Source organism: Camelina sativa, chromosome 2 (genome assembly GCF_030686135.1).
Source record: "Camelina sativa cultivar CO46 ecotype springtype chromosome 2, ASM3068613v1".
In the NCBI taxonomy this organism is placed as follows: Eukaryota; Viridiplantae; Streptophyta; class Magnoliopsida; order Brassicales; family Brassicaceae; genus Camelina; species Camelina sativa.
This window is the reverse complement of record NC_141881.1, coordinates 23,652,030-23,674,759: the sequence shown is the minus strand read 5'-3', so window position 1 is coordinate 23,674,759 and position 22,730 is coordinate 23,652,030. Positions and strand designations below refer to the sequence as shown.

General features: G+C 38.2%; 1 protein-coding gene, 1 non-coding gene and 1 pseudogene across 2 annotated transcripts; 2 read left to right on the top strand and 1 right to left on the bottom strand.

Annotated features, from left to right (window-relative positions):
* The first annotated feature begins 6,557 nt into the window (after positions 1–6,557).
* On the top strand, positions 6,558–7,852 carry LOC147949128 (uncharacterized). Its single transcript, XM_087477891.1, has one exon. It carries the CDS (start codon positions 6,592–6,594, stop codon positions 7,756–7,758), a length of 1,167 nt encoding a protein of 388 aa, XP_087334017.1. The 5' UTR covers positions 6,558–6,591; the 3' UTR covers positions 7,759–7,852.
* A 334-nt stretch (positions 7,853–8,186) lies between these two features.
* On the top strand, positions 8,187–8,259 carry TRNAF-GAA (transfer RNA phenylalanine (anticodon GAA)). Its single transcript has one exon. It is a non-coding gene; the product is annotated as a tRNA-Phe (tRNA).
* A 3,087-nt stretch (positions 8,260–11,346) lies between these two features.
* Positions 11,347–21,829, bottom strand: LOC104754141 (uncharacterized; annotated as a pseudogene).
* Positions 21,830–22,730: the final 901 nt, after the last annotated feature.

Genomic DNA, 22,730 nt, shown 5'->3' with positions numbered 1-22,730 from the left:
ACTATAGATTTGTAGTCATAGTTTAAAAAATTAACTTATAAATTATTTAGTATATGAACTACAAAATATTACACATACTACAACACATTCTTAATATTCCGAAAAAAAAATTATGTATATATAAAAATATACACTAACATACCATATAGACATATACCTCTATTAAATTATAAAAAACAAAACTAAATATTTTAAAATTTTATATTCAATTTAATAACAATTTTCATGTAATTAGGTTCTAAACTGTATAAAACTTAAGAAGAAGAAAAAACGTTCTAAAAAAATTTTAAATTAATTAGATAAAAGTTAATTAATTGGGAAAGTAAATAAATTAAAAATTATTATTTAAAATATAATAATTCATAATTTAGTCACGCGGTGTAAAAACCTAGTAGTACTTTAGTTATCTTGCAAGAGTTGTTTAATTTTAAAATATATTTTTTCGTTTTCTTTTAAAAGTGTTGTTGTATATTGTATGTGCAGGGGATCTATAATAGACGAATAATCCTGTATAATCTATACTATTAATTGGAAAATACACTTAGGGATAAAAATAAATTTCATATCAAATATACATGTTACCAAACACACTCAATTTCCTATATATTAAAAAAAAGATTAAAAAACGTTTTTGTTATATTTTAGGTAATCGTTCAAATTAGTATCTTATTAATTAATTCCGATTTTGTGGTTATTGAAAGAAAAAATCTGTTAGATGAGGAAATTATTATATAAAGTTTTAAAAAACATAAACCGTTAGATTATGATTGACAAATAAAAAACCGTTAGATTAGAAATTCTTTGATACTATTTAACGCAATTTTACGAAATTTTTAATACCATCATCAAATCGGGTAACTGAAAAAAAAATAGAAAAGATTAATATCAATATTTTAGGAAAGTAAACAATTCGATATCCCTCAATATCTTAACTACCGTAAGAGCATAACTAATATACAATGTTCAAGAAAGCGCTAGGCGGTATCTGGGCGGTGATCCAGCGCCTAGCGCCTAGAACGCCTAATCGGGACCTAGACAGTTTTTAGGCGGTTTAGCCGTTTACAACATAAAACATTATATATATAAAATTATGTATAAATATATGTTAGAAAAATAAAATAAATATAAATTATATACAAAATTAAGAAAAATACATTTGTTTAAGTTATATTAACAACATATAAACATTTATAATTACGTATATAGATATAAAACTTAATAATTTAAATATATATAGTTAAAAATCAAAAATAAATATTAAAATTAAATTAACGTAATTTTAAGCGGTTTAGGCGGTCATGTAGGCGCCTGCTGAGCGCCTAGCGCCTAGGCGGCCGCCTAGACTGCTTTCTTGAACACTGCTAATATATGGAATAATTAAGTTAAAATAATGCAAAAAATTCAATTATAGCAAATTCTTATTCTACATTTAATAATTATCCATATTAGTTCTTACTTCTTAGCATATATTTGAGCGATCAGAAAACTAGGAAGTCACAATTTTTTTTTTTAGTTTATTCGGAAATCTTTGAAATCGGATTTTGTGATAACTAATTAGCCAAATTCGGATTTTCCATATTTCACAACCGACTCAAACATCTTATAAATACATAGCTTCAAAGTTAGTATTTACTCTCAAACCTTCAATGTTTAAACTTATTCCAAAAATAAAAATGGATGCTGATGTGAAGAAGACGTATACCAATTGATTACAGCTTCCAATTATGCAATTTCTTAGGAATTTCTTTTTTTTTACTGTGATTAGATTTAATTATTGTTTGTTCTATGTGTTTAGTTTGTAAATCATTCATCCTCATCTTTTTGTTTTCTTTTGTATCTTATAGAACTCTTAGTGAAAAAGAGTTTTATGGAACAAACTACTTTTTTATGTTGTTCTTATGAAAATTATTATAATTGGTTATATATTTTTGTATATTTATCATGTATGGTTATGTAACTTAATTAGTATCTATTGTGATTTCTCTGAAGTCTAAACAAACATTCAAGATGATCAAATAACAAAATTTACTTTTGTTGAAGATAGGTCTCAAAATTAGTTTGTTCTGTATTTCATATGCTTTGATCCTTTGCATCCCAATTATAATCAAGATTTTTTTCTACTCATTGTTTACCTTGATTTCAACCATAAGAAAGTACATTGATCAAGATGTCTTTCTATTCACAATCATAGCTCTAAAAATAAAAAACCTAATTATCTCATTAACTCTATCTTTTCCTGTAAATACATGTATGATTAAACTCACAGAGTCTCATTATCATTAGTCACATTTTTTAGAAAACAATTTATAAAAAAAAAAAAAAAATTGAACCTATATTTTTTTGCTTATAAAATTTTGATGTATAATAATTTTTGTTAGAATATTGAAAGGAAGAAGAAAAGAAACAGAACAAAACAGAGTAAGAAACCTTTTGTCTCTTCTCTTTGAAGAAGACAAGATCGAAAACTGAAATTTTTATTTACATGAAACTTGTTACAATTTTGTTTTACAACACACCACACTTATATATAAGTGGTACGGTCATAACCGTTCGTAACTTGTCACAACTGACAACTTGAAATAACATATCTAATAACACATCCCTATATACACACCTCTTCACTAACTACAGACACATTAATTATTTAATTATAAAACATAATAAGACCAAACTCAATTACAAACTAACAGTCCCCTTAATTGAGTTATGGTCAATCTTGTGTCTCAAATCTTCAACTCTTTTGATTGAGTTTTTTCTTTCCCAAGTGTCACAACAGGTGCGTATCGTCTTCTTTCATCTTCAAGCCTCATACACTCATCATAGTATTTGAGCAACAAGCTTATGGAAATGTTCAGCTTCTTGTTCATTGAACCTGCCAGCTTTTTCCACATATCTTTTAAAATTTGTCCAAGTGAACTTCATCACGTGTCCTCCGTGATCTTCTGTCACTTGTACTTTGAATGTTCTGGCAACCTTCTTCCACTCACTTTTTCTTCTTTTATCACAGCTTTCAACTTCATAGTCAATATCCTTCTTCCTTGAGGATCATTTATTGAACAGCGATTGAAATACCTCTTTGATGATCTTCTCTCCTTGACTTATCATCACTTGGATATTCCCTTTCCCTTTTGCAACTGCCTACTTCTCCCTTTTCTCTTTTAGGTAAACAACTCCTTTCTTGCTTGGTGTCCCCCTTCCTTTCCTTTTGAGAAGATCTCATATCTCCTCCATTCCTCTTCTTCTTGAAGGTACTGTTTGTGAACGTTTGTGAAGGTTGATAGTATTCTCTCTTATCTCAACCATCTTTTCCTATTTCAAATCTTCTTCTTCTTCTTCTTCTTCTTCTCTTCTTCTTCTTCTTCTTCTTCTTCTTCTTCTTTCTTCTTCTTCTTCTTCTTCTTCTTCTTCTTCTTCTTCTTCTTCTTCTTCTTCTTCTTCTTCTTCTTCTTCTTCTGCTTCTTCTCTTCTTCTTCTTCTTCTTCTTCTTCTTCTTCTTCTTCTTCTTCTCTCTTCTTCTTCTTCTTCTTCTTCTTCTTCTTCTTTCTTCTTCTTCTTCTTCTTCTTCTTCTTCTTCTTCTTCTTCTTCTTCTTCTTCTCTGTCTTCTTCTTCTTCTTCTTCTTCTTCTTCTTCTTCTTCTTCTTCTTCTTCTTCTTCTTCTTCTTCTTCTTCTTCTTCTTCTTCTTCTTCTTCTTCTTCTTCTTCTTCTTCTTCTTCTTCTTCTTCTTCTTCTTCTTCTTCTTCTTCTTCTTCTTCTTCTTCTTCTTCTTCTTCTTCTTCTTCTTCTTCTTCTTCTTCTTCTTCTTCTAACGGTTGAAATTTATTAATGATCCTAGTTGATCTAATAGGAAATAACCGGTATGAAATGAGAACAAGTAGTTTAAAAAATGACATTATCTAAACAGTTTCTCATAAAGTTGGACAAGAAATAGAGGTAAAGAGGCAATAGTATAAAATTTAAATGTTTAAGTTTAATTGTGGCTTTCGATATCAAATAACTAAATTCAAATTCAACGCTATATTTATTTCAAATATCCGGACATTAAATAATGGGTAAGGGAAAGAAACGCGTAATTTAGAAAATAAAAAACATTATCTAAACTATTTTTGACAAAATACGGGACAAAATTTTTTTTAACACGAATTAAAGCAGAACATATGCGGACATACTATTTACTAATATGAATTACGCGGAATGAGATTTTACGGGTCAAAAAATTTTAAACGTTGCAAGCAGATATATTAGACGGGTTTGATCGCTTGACAATTATATTTAGGTCATCTGGAAATTATATGATATGCAACGGGATTGGTATGGATAAGTAGGCATGAACACATGTACGATTACAGTTTATTAACTATCGGTTATGATTATATACGAATGCAGTTATTTGATGATGATATAGTTGATATTATTTGATGATATAATACGGTTAATATTATTTATTTTTAGTTGATATGCTCTTTCAGTGTAATCATATATTTATATATCATACTATTCATATTAAATAAATAATTATTAGTATATTTTATTATATCTTAAAAATAGTTACGGTAAAAAAATTATATTTTAACAATCCAATTGACCAACAATTTTGATACGATTATGGTAATTAACAGTTATACTTAATATAAATTTAACCATATATTTATGATTAACGGTTTAGGTTTATAAATGTTATATACGATTACGGTCCAAAATACGGTTATGGTTTAGTTTTGATTATGCCTTAGGACAAGATCACTTTCTCTCATTGTTTTTTTTATTTAGTTGTCTTCTTTATTGATATTTAAAAAATCATCATTCATTTGTGAAACTAAACCAAATATCAAACTTAGGTATGTTATACCAAATAAATATTTAAAGTTAATAAAAATTAAATTTATAAACAGAGAATGCATGTATTCTGTCTAAACCTATTATAATAAATATAGTCGAATATGTATTATTTAAAAGAGAACAGTAATGGGATGAAATTTTTTAACGCATACAGAACAAAACGAGTATCCTGTTTCAAAATATATACATCTAAGTTAAATACATGAAATAAATTGAAACTGAAGCTGAATCCAAATTTGATTTAACTCTTCTAAACAAACAGTTAAAAATGTTTGGATTAGCTTAAAATAATATACACATATAGAAAGTAATAAATAGAAAACAACATAATTAAAGTAAATACACTATTTCTATTTGTCAATATTAAGTTACGATAAGAAAGAAAAACCAAATGTAGTAAAGCTGATGAGTATTAGCTGGCGTTTGTAAGTAGAATTTTTTTGAAAAAAACTCGAATTTAATTGTCTATATATTGTTTTCATTTCATTGTATTTGCAATTATTGAAATATATATCTAAAAAATAAGTGAAAAAGAACATGTCACTCTATTACATAGAAGATAAAATACTGTGATTACTTGATTTAGTTAATGTTGTTTATTTGAACACATCAGTTAATATATATTTCATATAAATATTTACGATAAATGACGATCGATTTATTGAAGAGTCGGTTTGCAATGGTCGTTTTAACGAACTCACAATGCGTCATTTTAGAAAAAAAAATATATGAAAACGACAGTTTCTAAATTATTTTTTACACTTGTAGGCATAATAATCACATCCATAAAATAAGAGTCATTGATGGTTATAAACTAAATGAGTAAAAACTTCATATTATAAGTCAATTGGAAGGACAAAAGGTGTAAAATTTGGATTATATATATAATTTCAAATTGTTTATTTTGCTCAGACCGTCTCCAATGTATATCTCTATTTTTTACTCTAATATAGAGTAACATTAAAAATAAAATTAGTGTAAAAAATAGAGATGAGAATAGAGTTACTCTAAATATAGAGCAATCTCATCATTTTCTCTATTTTAAATTAAAATATAGAGTATGATTGAAGCAAATATTGCTCTATAATAGAGTTTTAACCTCTAAAATAGAGCAGAGTTGCGGTGTTGGAGATGGCTCAGAGAAAAGTGAACTGGAGTCTGGAGATTACTCAGAGAGGTGCCAATATCTTTTAAAGAAAACTGTAGATTCCAAAGTCCTTTTATGGTTTCAATTAAATATTGTTATCACTTACTTGGTTTAATAATTGTTATTTATTTGAATACATCACTTCAATACTTAAGATAATCTTCGATTTATTGAAAAATCGGTAGCTTTCAAATGTCGATTTAACAAACTCGCCAACGTCATATTTAAAATAAAATAAAATGAAAAGAGATAGTTTTTAGATGATGTTTTTATACTTATATGCATTATCTAATCTATGATGTAACATTCGCTGATGGTTATATTTGAAATGAGTAAAGAAAATCAGATTACACAAAGCTAATTGGAAGGACAAAAGGAGTAAAAGTTCAGATATATATCTTCAAATGGTTTATTCTGCTCAGAGAAAAAAATGTTAACTGTAAATTAGTCAAAGACACCTTTAAGGTTTTAATTAAATATTGTTTACCCTTGGGAGATTTCATACCTTAAATGACTTAAACCCTCTCATCAATAAATAGTGTGACTTCGGCCTTTTCCTCTAGATCACAACAAAAAGAGATAAGACATTTTTTTACAAAACAATCTATGGAGAACCAGTCACCTGTGTCTTCAGCAAGCTCCTCCCCCCCACCCAAACATGATCAAAAACTCAAAAATGTTGTTGTGACCGAGGAGGAGAAGGTGACGATGAACCTTCAGGAACAAAAGCCTCCTCAAGATATTGTGTCTGAAAGGACTATCCTTGAGAGGCCTCGTTCCGTTTTAGAGGTTGTGAAAAGAGAAACAGATAGCAAAATCTACTGTTGTAGGTTCTGCATGAAGAATTTCTCATGCCGGCAAGCTCTAGCCGGTCACCAGAAAGCCCACAAAAAGGAACGAGAATTCCATAAGAAGTTGTTCATCGAGGCAATGCTTTCAAAGGATACTTATCGTGGGCCTTTCGGAAGCTATGGAGGGATGTCCTCTGGGCCGTTTATGTACGGGGGAGGAGGTAGCAGCAGCAGCAGCAGCAGACCTTACCTGTCTTCTACCTGTCTTCCGCCTCATCACCATCCCATCCTCAACTGGAGCAATACTGCTGGCCGCCATAGAAGTTCTACAAGATATCCTTTAACCCTTAAAAAGTTTACTTCAAATGCTTTTTCAAATGATGAGGATCATATTAATCTTGATCTCACTCTTGGTCCATCTAAGCCAATAGGAGGCAGCAGCAATAGCATTAAAACCAACTCTAACTCATTGGAAGCTACTAGAGGAACAACGAATCTGTTCAGCCCCGTGTTTCCTTGTGTGTCTCCATTCAATTTTGTCGCTGGAAACCCGTTTGATTCATTCCCAGGAAGATATGTTCCTCCTTTTGGAAACACCAATCTTTGTCATGATCAGTTTTCTTTGCAAGGGAATGGAATGGGCTCTAGTCACCCGAATAGTCTCTTCTCAATGGGAATGGATTCCAAATCCATGGTGCCTCCTTTTGCTCCTCCTTATCCAACGTCAACCAATCATTTTAATGATTTGTTTTCTTCGCAAGAGAATGGAATGGGCTCATCAAGTCAGGTGCCTCCTTTTGCTCCTCCTTATCCAACGTCCACAAATCTTTGTAATGATTTGCTTCCTTTACAAGAGAATGGTTTGGGCTCTGGTCAATCAAACAGTCTCATCTCAAAGGGGGAAAACAAAGCCATGGTGCCTGAAGATGATGATGGTAAGAATCTTGAGATAAGGTGGCTGACCAAGAAAAAGAGATCATGAAGAAGCCACTCGTATTTGTTCAAAAAAAAAAAAAAAAAAAATCATGTCCCTTTGAGTTTTTCAGTTTGCCATCGATGAAGTTTATGTTTCACCTCTTTTGTTTCTTCATGCAATTCTTTCTCTCTCTCTCTCTCCATGTTTCTTCATTGTCTTTCTCAAGTGTTCTAGCTAATTGGGTTTAGTTGATGTAATTTCGATTCATTAATCAAATCCCTTTTTTTCTTTTCAATTGATCGTTCTAAAATTTCAGAATATCTCATGTCGTGTCTCTCTTCTATGATGATGAAGCATCTGACTGGCAAATTCGGCAAAAGATTTGTGAGTGGTTGTTTCTATTGGATAGCTAGGGTTTTGCGATGTTTGGTATATAATAGCTAGGGTTTTGCGATGTTTGCTATATAAAGGCGTCTGTAGGTGCTAATGACATCGCGGGGATAGCTCAGTTGGGAGAGCGTCAGACTGAAGATTTGAAGGTCGTGTGTTCGATCCACGCTCACCGCATTTGTATTTTGTTTTTTACCTGATATTTTAGTTCGTTTGCAAAACGACACCACTTGAAGTTTGAACGTATGTGTTTCACTCGTTTATTTTATTTTAATGTAGTACAATGTATATGGCCGCTTAAGAACCAAATTCTCAGGCAATTAATAATGTCACTTAAACTAGTTTATCAATTATAAACCGGTTCCTTATATACTGTATCACATTTTAAAATAACGACTAGGTTCGGATCCGCACATACGTATAGGATTATATTTGGGTAATTTTTTAAAAATTATCAAAAAAAATTAAACCTTTACTCAAACATGCATGAGTGATATATACTCCCTCTGTTTTACAAAAAGTGTCATTCTGAGAGTTTTTCTTTGTTTCACAATGACTGTCACTTTGTATTTCCAATGTAATTTTTAACATCAAATTTTCTAAATTACTCTTAACCCAAAGCTTTTTCTATTAAATTTCAATGATAATTTACTCATTAAATAGGGGCATATATGTATAATTCAAGTTTTTCTTAATTTGTGTGTACTTGGTCAAAATGACACTCTTTATGAAACAGAGAGAGTATATATAATAAAAAATTTAGATAATTTAGATAAGTGATATTAAAGCTCCTACTGGTAATCCATTGAGGAATAAAAAGAATGAGGAAGAACATGAATAAAATGGAACAAAAAGAAAAGAATAAAAAATATAAAAGGAATAAAAAGGAATAGGTGCAGAGGAAAAACAGAACAAATGGTCTGGTAAATGGTAACCAAAAAAACAGAACAAGCAATAATATATAAAAAAATATTAAAAGAAAAATAAAAATATCTTTTTAATCAAAAACAAGCATCTTCAATGCCACAATGTGGGAAACAAACGAAGGATATACCACAGTGTCAGAAAATTTTGGTTATTACCATATTTTTGAGAGGGGATTTTACTAGGTAGCCCTCAACATATGGGCGGGAAGTTTGGGGAGCCGACAGCAGGGTCGTATAGGTAGGGAACAAAATTAGTAGGAGGTAATCATACGGGTGATATATTAATAGTTAACAACATGTTATTTTAAAACTTTGAACCAGTTAAATAATAAACCATGCGATTTTCTGGGATGTTTACAGATTTCCGAAAGTTTGGATTTCCTTAAATTTGTCTAATGCCTGCTCCATAGAGAGAAAACGTTATGTTTGTGAAAGGAAAGAAAACGTTATGTTTTTTTCGTAGACATGTACTGTTGGTGGTGGAAGATTCAAATGAAGCAGTGATGGTGGTTTAGGATGAAGCAATGGTGGTGGAAAACTCAAAGTAGCTAGTGATGAGGGATTTAGAGGAAGCGATGGTGGTAGAAGATTTGGGGAGAAAGACCTTTTTAGAAGGTGAAAGAAAGACCATATTGATTTTTCAAAAAGTAAACTAAGACATAGATTTGATCGGAGAAAACAGAAAGACGTTTGGCAATGAAGATATGGAGAAAAGACGATGAATTTTGAACAAATTGCGTGAAACATGAAAAAATTACATGAATTTTAAACCAATAGCGTGAAACATAGAAAATTCACGTGAATTTTAAACAAATAGCGTAAAACATAGAAATATCACGTGAATTTATCATGTAAATGGCATATAATATTATTAAAAATAGTATGATTGCTTGAAGTAAATATACGTTGCATGGTATTTTTTTTTTTTTTGTTAAAGGGCTTTTATTGAATTAATAGAAATTGAAAGTGTTACAGAGAAACAAACTAGAACCAGATACAGCGAGATAGTAAACCAACAAGTGGTAGAAGAGGAAACCAGGAAGATCAGATGAGCAATACCAAGATCTGATGAACAATACCTACGTGGAAGAGGTCCAACGTTGAAGAAGGAGATTACCACGTTTACAACCCAATTGGTGGAGAGCTTTACACTTGTAAATGATAGTGGAGAGGACAAACTGTGCAACTTTGAGCGGAGGAAGGGTGAGACCATCATGAAAACGTTGCATGGTAACTCTTACCAAAAACTTGGTTTAAATAACAGTCATTTAAAAGAAAATCATATGGTTTTTAAAAAATAGCACGGTTTAGATAAAAACAACGTGAAAGATAAAAGGATAGCGTGTGACAATTTATTAGCACTATGATTTTGGTCGGATATAATGCAGATACGGTGGGTGACTGAGAGAACAGTTTTTTTGGCCCAACTGTTTGGTTTACCAAGCTTCAAAACAATGTCGTTCGATTATGTATTTGGTGATGGTGGGGATTTAAAAAGAAAAAAAAAAGGAATGTAGATGGTAATGACCATAATTGCCATCGAAGAGATGACTACAGTACCTCATGCTAAATGTTAATGTCGCCATGTCGGTATGTATTTTCAACTCATGATGCCTACCTATAATATATGTCTCCTATATGGTCTTAGCTTATATAAGGCCACAAAGGTAATTACTCCGCCCCTCAGCGACAGCTCCTGTACACCAAATGGTATTTCCTTAATTCTTTTACAATTTAGTGGTATCTACTGCATATACTCTTAATAATGTCACTTAAACTAGTTTATCAATTATAAACCGGTTCCTTATATACTATATCACATTTTAAAATAATGACTAGGTTCGGACCCGCACATACGTATTGGGTTATATTTGGGTAATTTTTTAAAAAATTATCAAAAAAAATTAAACCTTTACTCAAACATGCATGAGTGATATATATATATATATATAATAAAAAATTAAGATAATTTAGATAAGTGATATTAAGGCTCCTACTGGTAACCCATTGAGGAATAAAAAGAATGAGGAAGAACAGGAATAAAATGGAACAAAAAGAAAAGAATAAAAAATAAAAAAGGAATAAAAAGGAATAGGTGCAGAGAAAAAACAGAACAAATGGTCTGGTAAATGGTAACCAAAAAAACAGAACAAGCAATAGCATATAAAAAAATATTAAAAGAAAAATAAAAATAATTTTTTAATCAAAAATATGCATCTTCAACCCATCAAAACCAACGTACGAACATAAATACATAAACATGAACATGAATTGTTTGAACTTTCAGTAACCACTACAAATGTGTGATACTAATATGATAATTATAAAAAATAATCAACTATAGACGTTGAGAACCACGTCTCTTTACAGACCATATTTGCTCAGCAATTTGATCTCGTACAATTTTCATATAGGCTCCTTCTGCTGCTGGTTCTTCTTTCATTTCATCATCTTCATCATTGTTTTGATTTTGATGCATACGATTAACATCAGTTTCCCTCTCAACTTCTTCAAAATCTTTATCCTTAATTTTGTTCTAACGAATAAAATTGTGCAGCCCCATTGTCGCGAATATAACTTTTTTCTGTGTAGGAATATCATACCTTGGAAATTCATTTAAAACTCTCCATTTCTTTTTCCAGACACCAAACGTACGTTCAATAACAGAACGTAAAGACGCATGCCACCTGTTAAACATTTCTTTGCTATTCTTGGGAGGTTCACCATGTAAAAATTCTTGTAGATGATACCGTGTACCTTCTGTCCTTTATTTCCTATATGGAGCTAAATATCCTCGTTTATTGGCATATCCAGAATCTACAAGATAGTATTTACCATCAGGAGGTTTGGGAAACATGTGATCTTCACGTATATCTGTTGTCAACACTCGTGAATCATGGGCAGATCCTGCCATTCCAACAAAACAATAAGTGAAAAGCATATCTAGATCACACATAGCCAAAACGTTAAGACTTGGTCTTCCTTTTCGATTCACAAATCGTAGTGCGTCTCGACCTGGAGTTACCATAATTGGTAGATGGGTTCCATCAAGTGCTCCGATACATCCATTAAAATAAGGCCAATATCGCTTATCTTCTTCTAAACTTTTAGATATTGCTTCAAGCTCACGTGTTGTTCTTGGCCGTAAATAGTCTAGAGCCAGCTTCACTATCGCATCCAAAACAAGATGAAACTTCCTACATATAGTCTCTTGAGCATGACCAAATCTTAAACCAATGTCATGTTCGCTGTGATTTTGGGCACAAAGAATCAAGAAAATTGCGACACTTTCATCGATCTTGATGTTCTTTGACTCTTGTAATCCATATTTGTTCTGAAGAACTTCACACAAACTGGTGAATGCTTTTGAACTCATGCGTATAAGAGTGTGGCATGACATTTCACTCTTGTAGATTTGTCCTTGTATGATACTCCAACCGTTTCCCCTGAAACAACCCTTCCCGTTTTTTTTTTTTTTTTTACCTTAATTTACTAGTGGTCCCATACCCACTAACATCCTAACAACAATCAATAAACGCGGATAACCAAATAAAACAATTCCATTAATCCAATAAAATTCCAACATAAATAATCCAATAACAATTAACACCATAATCCAAACAAAGAAATAACCAAAAGCTAACATCCTACAATGTTCCAATGACTTAATCTAGCAACCTAACAACAGCTAGACCACAATCAATCAAGCCTCTAGAACACCCTCCTCCTCATTGCCTTTGATTCCACGATCACACTTTTCCTTTACCTGCACACCACAAACAACAATTGAGATGCGTAAGTATTATCATAAATACTTAGTGAGGCCGTCCTCCCATCTACTAGGTTATACACACAAGCATATGAGACCCTCAAGTTTAAGCAAAACAAACAACACACAACAATACATCAAACCAGGAAAAACAAGTCTCGGCTGAGACCAGTGTCGACCGATGCCTCACGGTGTCGATCGATGCTACAAACAATGGTGTCGACCGATGCTAAACAGTGTCGACCGATGCCCCTCCAAATGGTGTCGACCGATGCTAAACAGTGTCGACCGATGCCCCTCCAAATGGTGTCGACCGATGCTTCCTAGTGTCGATCGATGCCTCTTCTGCAGACACGATCTGCGCGAATCCGAACATCGAACTCTCCTTCCCAATCATCTCGAATCCGTCTCAAACTCACCCAATGACCTCGGAAATCACTAGGAATCACAAAAGCAACAAACCCAAGCAACAAAACAACACAAACAACAAGGAAAACACCCAAACAAGAGAGATCTCATGCTTAGATCAACCATGGTCAAGCACTCACCTCTTTCCAGGAAGATTCTGAACAGTAGGAACGAAATCCTCACTCCTAGCAAGCTTCTAACTCTTTCCCAGCTCCAAAACTCTCAAGAACAGCCAGTAATCTCCCAAACTTTTCCCAAAAGCTTAAGAACACTCTCTCCTTTCTTTTTCTCTCAAAAGCGGCGAGTACAAACAAATAACACGATCTTGGGTTGTTTTTCCCCTTTTACACACGATTTAGGGATTTTAATTGAACCAAACCGAACCAATCGGCAATTAAAACGAACCCGACCAAACCGGAACACATGGTGTCGATCGATGCCCCCAAGGGTGTCGATCGACACCCACACCAAAATTACAAAAATTGGTTCGCGGATGTTACAATTCTCCTCCACCAATATGGATTCGTTCCCGAATCCCGCAATACCGTCCATCTACCAAGGACCTCCGTGCCACCGTCAGCATGGCCCGCACGTCCCCAGACCGGACTAAACACCGTCAGCCAAGGTTTCCCGTGCCACTGTCGCAACAGCCCGCACACCTCCGACTGACCCTCGAGGTCTCCCTCTAGCCAATATACTCGCATCATAAACACTATTTGCTCACAACTCAGTGCTTCCCCCATCCATGGTCGCAACCAACGAATCATGCCGGCTCGCTATCAGGCCAACCGCCTTAAGCTACGGCATCCAGGAAGTCACTCACACACACTCCCCCCGCTCTCGGGTCGCAACCCTCGAGACATACCGGCTCACTGCCGAGCCTCGGCTCACAGCTACGGTATCCAGGGAGCCTCACATATCCCGCTCTTGGGTCGTCACCCTCAAGCGCGCTCTCGGATCGTCATCCGAAGCAACATACCACTCCCACTCTCTGGCCACAAAGTCCATCGAGCTATCGGTATCACGTGAGTTGGCCCGCACGGCCTTGAGCAAAACAAATACTGATGCCAACGAGTATCTCCCGGCTAGATCTACCTCAACATTTCCACAAAACTTTCCCTTTTTAGAAACTTTCTATTTATGGAACCTTCCTTTTGTGGAAACTTTCTATTTATGGAAACTTTCCAAAAAATAGAAACCCGAGCTATTTCTCTTTTCTCATGACAACAACAGTCAAACATAAAGAAAAATACTCATCTTATAAATCTCAAAAATGTCATAATCGTTACAATCTCAACGAAAATACATCAGAAAAAGTAAACAAAATACAACAACCAGAGCCATCAACCCGCATCCCGAGCACCACCTCATCTTGATACTTAGTCGCACAACCAACCACCCCTAAGCGACCAAATATCAAGAGAGATGGGCTGGAATACTCCGTACCCGCTCCAGCCACGGACTACAACTCGGGCCCGGCTAGACAAGCTCAAGTCGCGGTCTGCTTCTCAAACCACTTCTTAAACCTTGCCTTCATCCTCGCCTCGGGCTCCCAAGTCTGCTCCTCTACTCCGTCACAGTCCCACATGACTCTCATCAAAGGAATCTTCTTCTTCCGAAGTTCCTTGACTCTCCTCTCGAGCACCCTCAATAGCATCGCCTCTAAAGTCATGTTAGGCTGAAGATCCTCAGGAATCTTAGCCAACAACTGATCACCCTCGTGAAGACACTTCCTCAGCATCGACACATGAAATACCTTGTGGAACGCACGCATAACCTCAGGCAACTCCAACCGGTATGCCACTGGTCCCACCCGCTCAACCACTCTGAACGGACCCATGTACCTCGGACTCAACTTAGTCTCTGTCAATGACCTGTTCGGACCCCGCAACATAGCCATCTTGAGGTACACTCTATCACCAACCTGAAACTCAAGATCCTTTCTCCTCTTATCAGCATAGCTCTTCTGCCGATCCTGAGCCTCCTTCATGTTCAGCCTCAAAACCCGAATCTTCTCCGAGGTCTCCTGAACAAAATCTGCACCAAATATGCTCCTCTCCCCCACCTGAGTCCAACATAATGGTGTACGACACGGCCTCCCATACAAGGCCTCATAAGGAGCCATCCAAATACTAGCTGTTGTTATAAGCAAACTCCACCAAGCTCAAGTGATCTGCCCAATGACCACCCCAATCTAGCACACACATCCTCAATAAATCCTCCAAAATCTGGATCGTCCTCTCTGACTGACCGTCCGTCTGAGGATGATAGGCTGTACTCATATGCACCTTCGTGCCCATCTCCGCCTGAAATGCCTTCCAGAACACCGAGGTGAACTTGGAATCTCTATCAGACACAATACTAGCAGGCACACCGTGCAATCTGACTATCTCCCTCACGTACTTCTTGGCCAAAACCGCTGCTCCATCAGTTTTCTTGATGGCCAGAAAATGCGCAGACTTAGTCAAACGGTCCACAATGACCCAAATAGCATCAAACGTCCTCAACACAGGCAAACTTACCACGAAGTCCATCGTGATCAAATCCCACTTCCACTCTGGAATGGGTAAACTCTATAATAAACCACCAGGAACCTGATGCTCCGCCTTCACCAGCTGGCAAGTATCACACTTCGCCACCCAGTCGGCTACGTCCTTCTTCATCCCGACCCAGTGATAATACCGCTTGAGGTCACGGTACATCTTGGTCGCTCCTGGATGAATAGAGAACTTGCTTGAATGAGCCTCTCTCAGTATCTCCTGCCTCAAATCCTCACCCTTGGGCACACAGATCCGACCATGCACAAGGATAGTACCGTTAGCAGAAACCTGATACTCTGCACCCGCAGCCTTAGAGGCATTCACCAGCCCCTCATCGCTCCCCTGAGCTAACCTCACTCTGCTCAACAAATCCGCTCTATCAGCTGCCTCCAAACCCAAAGGTTCCTGTGAGATAGCACACAAACTCAATGCACTAATCTCACCTACCAACGCCTCCATATCCTACTCCTGAGCCGAAGCCACCCGCTTCCGACTCAAGGCATCTGCAACCAGATTAGCTTTACCAGGATGGTAAGCTATGTCCAAATCATAATCCGCTACTAACTCCATCCAACGCCTCTGCCTCAAATTCAGCTCAGGCTTAGTAAAAAATGTACTTCAGACTCTTGTGATCTGTAAATACCTGTACCTTCCCACCATACAGATAGGATCTCCAAATCTTAAGAGCAAAGATCACTGCTGCCATCTCCAAATCATGAGTAGGATAATTAGCTTCATGCTTCCGCAACTGCCGCGAAGCATAGGCTATAACCTTCCCCTGCTGCATAAGTACACAACCCAACCCCACTCTAGAAGCATCTGTATACACAACATAAGGCTCGTCCTGCTCTGGCAGTGCTAACACCGGCGTGGTAGTCAACATCTGCTTGAGACTTGCAAAACTTGCCTCACACTCTGGTGACCACACAAACGGGACATCCTTCCCTATAAGCTTGGTCATCGGCTGAGCCATACTCGCAAAACCCCAAACAAACCTCCTGTAGTAACCTGCTAACCCCAGGAAACTCCGAATCTCAGTGGCACTCTGCGGCCTCGGCCACTCCCTGATGGACTGAATCTTCTCTGGATCCACTGAAACTCCCTCAGCTGAAACAATATGACCCAAGAATCCCATCTCACGCTGCCAGAAACTGCACTTACTCAGCTTAGCAAACAACTTCTGCTCCCGCAGCTTCTCCAACACTGCTCTCAAATGTACTGCATGCTCCTCAGGACTCTTAGAATATACCAGGATGTCGTCGATGAAAATGATGACTGACACGTCCAGAAACTCCTGGAACACGCTGTTCATCAATCTCATAAACGCAGCTGGCGCATTTGTCAACCCAAACGGCATCACCACAAACTCATAGTGCCCATATCTCGTCCTGAAGGCTGTCTTCCTCACGTCTGCCTCATGTATAGGAATCTGATGATAACCTGAAGCCAAGTCGATCTTGGAGAACCAAGTAGCACCCCTCAACTGATCCAACAACTCATCAATCCTCGGGAGAGGGTACTTGTTCTTCACAGTAACTCGGTTCAAACCCCGATAGTCAATACACAACCGAAAAGTCCCATCCTTCTTCTTAACAAACAACACCGGAGCTCCCCACGGTGAACAACTAGGACGGATAAAACCCTTGCCCAACAAATCCTCCAGCTGCTTCTTCAGCTCTGCCATCTCCGCTGGAGCCATCCTGTAAGGAGCCTTGGATAACGGCATCGACCCCGGTTCCAGCTCAATAGTAAAATGATCCGACCGAGATGGTGGTAATCCCTGCAATGACTGGAACACATCCTCAAAGTCCTCCACAACCGGAATACCGCTAACCGTAGACTTCCCCACTGACTCTGGCATAGATATAGTAACCAGATAGGCCTCACGGCCCTTCTCGATCATCTTCCCTGCCTGAACGGCTGAGATCACGAGACTCCCCGAAGTCGGTCTAATACCCTGAAAAACCAACTTCCCTCCTGGACGCTCAAACTCCACTCTACCCCAATAGCAATCTAAATGCACCTCATGCCGATGCAACCAATCCATACCAAGAATAACGTCATACAACTCCACTGGACTGATAAGCAAATCCGCTGGCCACGACTCTCCTGCGATCTGAATATCAACTCCTCCAGCTCGTCCAATAACCCTCAGGAACTTGCCTCCAGCAACTCTTACAACTCCTGAACGCTCTCCAGAATCCCCTCTGATCCCCGCACTCTCGGCACACTCCGGAGTAATGAAGCTATGAGAAGCTCCAGAATCAAACATAACATGGGACTTAAACCCGCCCACCAACAAGGTCCCTACACAAACCTCATGTGTTGAGAACCTAACACTTGACCACAAACAAAAACAAATATAATCTGAACTATTGAATTGACTAAGTTCGAATCTCAGAAGTTATACCTGTGATCGCTCCTGCACTAGTGCCACCAGGCTCCTGAGTCGAGTACACCTGTGACGTCGGCTCGATCCAACCCACCGGCTGCACACCGTGCTGCACACCCTGCTGCACCCCTGGCTGAGCTCCAGCCTGCAACACTGCTACTGCCCTCTGCTGCAACTTGGGACAACAAGGCTTGATGTGCCCCGTCTCTTTGCAGTAGTAACACACTCGAGTATCTATCCGCGGCTCCATCACCGCCCGCTACTCTGTCACTGCCCGCTGCTCACCCCTCTGTGGACAGCTAGTCACCTTGTGGTCCCTACTACCACACCCAAAGCATTTCGCACCCCCGTGCCTTGATCCCTGCATAACATCAAACTTCCTCTTCTGCCCCTGCGCAGGCTTGCCGCCCTTGCTAGGAACAGAAAGCGGCTGAGACTGCTGTGGCTGCACCGAAGAACTGACCACAACCACCTGTGACCTTAAGTCATCCTCTATCCCGGCTGCAACCTCAACCAACTCTGCTCTCGTAGCATAGCTCCTCACTCTGCACCGAGTCCTCAAATCATCCCGCAGAGCCAACAAAAACCTCCGCACCTGAGCCGACTCTGGCTCCCATGCCCTGCCTGCATACCCCACAAGCCGACTGAACTCTGCATCCAGCTCCCGCACTGTACGGTCCCCCTGAGTCAAACCCAAGAACCGTGCCTCCATACGATCAAGAGCCTCCATACGATCAAGAGCCTCCTGAGGAAAATACTTGGCGTTAAACTCCCCCACAAAATCTCCCCAAGACATACCCCGCTGCACCCTCCGTGCTGTCACCGACCTCCACCACACACGAGCATCTCCTGACAAGTAAAACACTGCCAGATCCACCCTGTACCGGTCGGGACACCTAAGCGAAAGGAAAATATCCTCCATCCGCTCTCTCCACTCATCCGCTACACTCGGATCGGTACTTCCTGAGAAATACCCTGCTCCCACATGCCGCAGCTGCTCCATCATCCGCACATACTGAGCATCCACTACCTCGGCCCCCGGCTGCACACCTGCCTGCAAACCCGCCACAGGCTGCACCGCTGGAACCTGCCCACCACCCACTGGCAGCACTACCGGATCCTGCCCACCAACCACTGGCGGCACAACTGCTGGAAGTCGCTGCAATACCTGAGCTAGCAAGTCCATCAAGACATCCTCCCTGCCTGGAGCACCTCCCGCTGCAACCCCCACACCCGGGACAACACCGTGACCGACACCGGGCCCATCCGCCCTGCCGTCACCCAAACCAGCCTGGTCTCCAGACACACTAGGATGAACCTGTGACTCCGCCACCTCCTCACTGGCCATGCTCTGGGTCACACTCACACTGGCCTCAGGGACCTGACCTCGTCCCCGACCACGACCACGACCACGCCCACGACCACGACCGTGACCAACAGCATCCTCACCCCTAACAATCTGTATCATCCAAGAACAGAAGGCTAAGCAAACAATAGTTCCAATACACAAAAACACAACTTACTGTGGAATCACAAAACAGGCTCGAAGAGGATGTTCTAGGACTTCATGCCACACTCAATTGACCGACTCACACAATCAATCATAGCATAGAATCCTAAACATCAACAGCAAAAGCACAATGAACCCTAGACCTAGAACCGTAAGGGCTCTGATACCAAAATGAAACAACCCTTCCCGTTTTTTTTTTTTTTTACCTTAATTTACTAGTGGTCCCATACCCACTAACATCCTAACAACTATCAATAAACGCGGATAACCAAATAAAACAATTCCATTAATCCAATAAAATTCCAACATAAATAATCCAATAACCAATAACACCATAATCCAAACAAAGAAATAACCAAAAGCTAACATCCTACAATGTTCCAATGACTTAATCTAGCAACCTAACAACAGCTAGACCACAATCAATCAAGCCTCTAGAACACCCTCCTCCTCATTGCCTTTGATTCCACGATCACACTTTTCCTTTACCTGCACACCACAAACAACAATTGAGATGTGTAAGTATTATCATAAATACTTAGTGAGGCCGTCCTCCCATCTACTAGGTTATACACACAAGCATATGAGACCCTCAAGTTTAAGCAAAACAAACAACACACAACAATACATCAAACCAGGAAAAACAAGTCTCGGCTGAGACCAGTGTCGACCGATGCCTCACGGTGTCGATCGATGCTACAAACAATGGTGTCGACCGATGCTAAACAGTGTCGACCGATGCCCCTCCAAATGGTGTCGACCGATGCTAAACAATGTCGACCGATGCCCCTCCAAATGGTGTCGACCGATGCTTCCTAGTGTCGATCGATGCCTCTTCTGCAGACACGATCTGCGCGAATCCGAACATCGAACTCTCCTTCCCAATCATCTCGAATCCGTCTCAACTCACCCAATGACCTCGGAAATCACTAGGAATCACAAAAGCAACAAACCCAAGTAACAAAACAACACAAACAACAAGGAAACACCCAAAAAAGAGAGATCTCATGCTTAGATCAACCATGGTCAAGCACTCACCTCTTTCCAGGAAGATTCTGAACAGTAGGAACGAAATCCTCACTCCTAGCAAGCTTCTAACTCTTTCCCAGCTCCAAAACTCTCAAGAACAGCCAGTAATCTCCCAAACTTTTCCCAAAAGCTTAAGAACACTCTCTCCTTTCTTTTTCTCTCAAAAGCGGCGAGTACAAACAAATAACACGACCTTGGGTCGTTTTTCCCCTTTTACACACGATTTAGGGATTTTAATTGAACCAAACCGAACCAATCGGCAATTAAAACGAACCCGACCAAACCGGAACACATGGTGTCGATCGATGCCCCCAAGGGTGTCGATCGACACCCACACCAAAATTACAAAAATTGGTTCGCGGATGTTACATCCCCACTCTTCGTTCATGGGTTTTCTCAAAAAATTCTTTTGATAGTAGTTTATGATTGGTTCCATGTAGTTCTGCATAAACTCTTCCTCTTCCAATAACATCAATTCTTCTAACTCTTCATCGGTTAAATTGTGAATCCCACGTAACCGTAACTCTAGAATACGAAGTTCCTGCAAATATCATTGTCAAATTTTTAGCATAATTATATAAAGTTAGAAACCAATTTTCTCACATGCAAGTACTCGTAAGGGGTGTTTTTTTTTTGCAATGAATTTTGTAACTTATACCAAAAGAAATAAATAGAACATCCAACATAAAACTGAAGCAAAAATAATAATTTAATAAGATCAAAAGAAAATAAACTTAAGGTATAAAAAGCTAACAAAAGAAAGATGTTCTTCGTACCCAAAGAAAAAAACCAAACACAAATCCTAGGAAGAGTAAATTAAAAAAATGTCTAATCAATGTTGTTGTCACCACTATCACCGACTAAGTTGATCATTGGTGGTCTAGTAGTTGGTTCTCCTACTTCAGAAGAAGGCAACCCAAGTAAAGCTGTAAAACTAGTTTTCATAGCCTTAGAGCCTCCTAAATTATTTTCAAAATCTTGGGAGAGATGGTGAGATGCGATGTCATCTGTGATATGAGGAGACATACTAAATCCAACTGCTCGTTCTCTTATCTTCTCCACAGAAACATTTGCAGCTAATTGCTGGCTGTTTTCCATAAAATTAGTTGCCACTTGCAGATTGACGTTGTTGCAGTGATACCCGTGTCTATCGATTCCAACTAAAGCCTCCATGTACTTGATCTTAGTTTCAACACTCTCCAGTTTTATAAATGCTTCACGAATGTCAGCATCCTTTTTTAATAACTTGTTTGCCTCCCACCAAAATGTTCCAAGTTGTTCAATAGGTAATTTTTCTAGAACCACCGTAGCGTCGCCATATGATAGCTTTTGAATCTTTCGTGAAGTAGTTCTTGTAATAAATCTTGACGAGTATCTATCACACGTTGAAAGCCAGTCTCAACTTGCGTTTCAAAATGAGTTCTTCTTCTTGCTGGACGAAGACCAGACTTCTTCTGGGTTGCTGTTGTTTCACGTACTTGATTAGTAGGAGGAACCAAATTAGTGACATCTAAAGATGGTTCTGTACTTTGATCCTCTTGTGTTTCTAGTATTACTAGATCATCCGTGTTTGCTAAAGCAGATTGTGTCTCCTGGAGATGTGCCCCAAAAGTAAACGGAGAGTAACGTTCATCTTGATCGACATCATGTTGACCATATATCTGGTCCAACAAATCTTTGAAGGGCAAAGGCTTGTTCTTCAAAACCCGAACAAATTTTCCTTTATTTCCAAATTCCTGTCAATGATTCAAAACATATTAGAATAATTTTTTCTATTCATATAAAAATATTATAAATGATAACAAAGAGACTTACAGCAATTCGATTATTTGTCCAGTAGACGGATCAACAGCAACACCCGTGCGTTCCATCAGTTGCCTATTAATTTGCCAAAGCTTATGCAAGTACTCGATTTTGCTCTTTATCTCACCATCCCAAACAAGCTTCTCTCCGGTCAACTCAAATAATTTGTTTTCTACTCTTTTCTACCAGCAACATTTGGCATTCTACTAGAATGGTCATTTGATTTTAGCTCCGTAATGACCAATTCAAGCATAATTTGACAATGCCTTTC

Excerpts from the sequence above, each read along its gene's own strand:
- LOC147949128 (XM_087477891.1), top strand. The coding sequence starts at position 6,592 with ATGGAGAACCAGTCACCTGTGTCTTCAGCAAGCTCCTCCCCCCCACCC.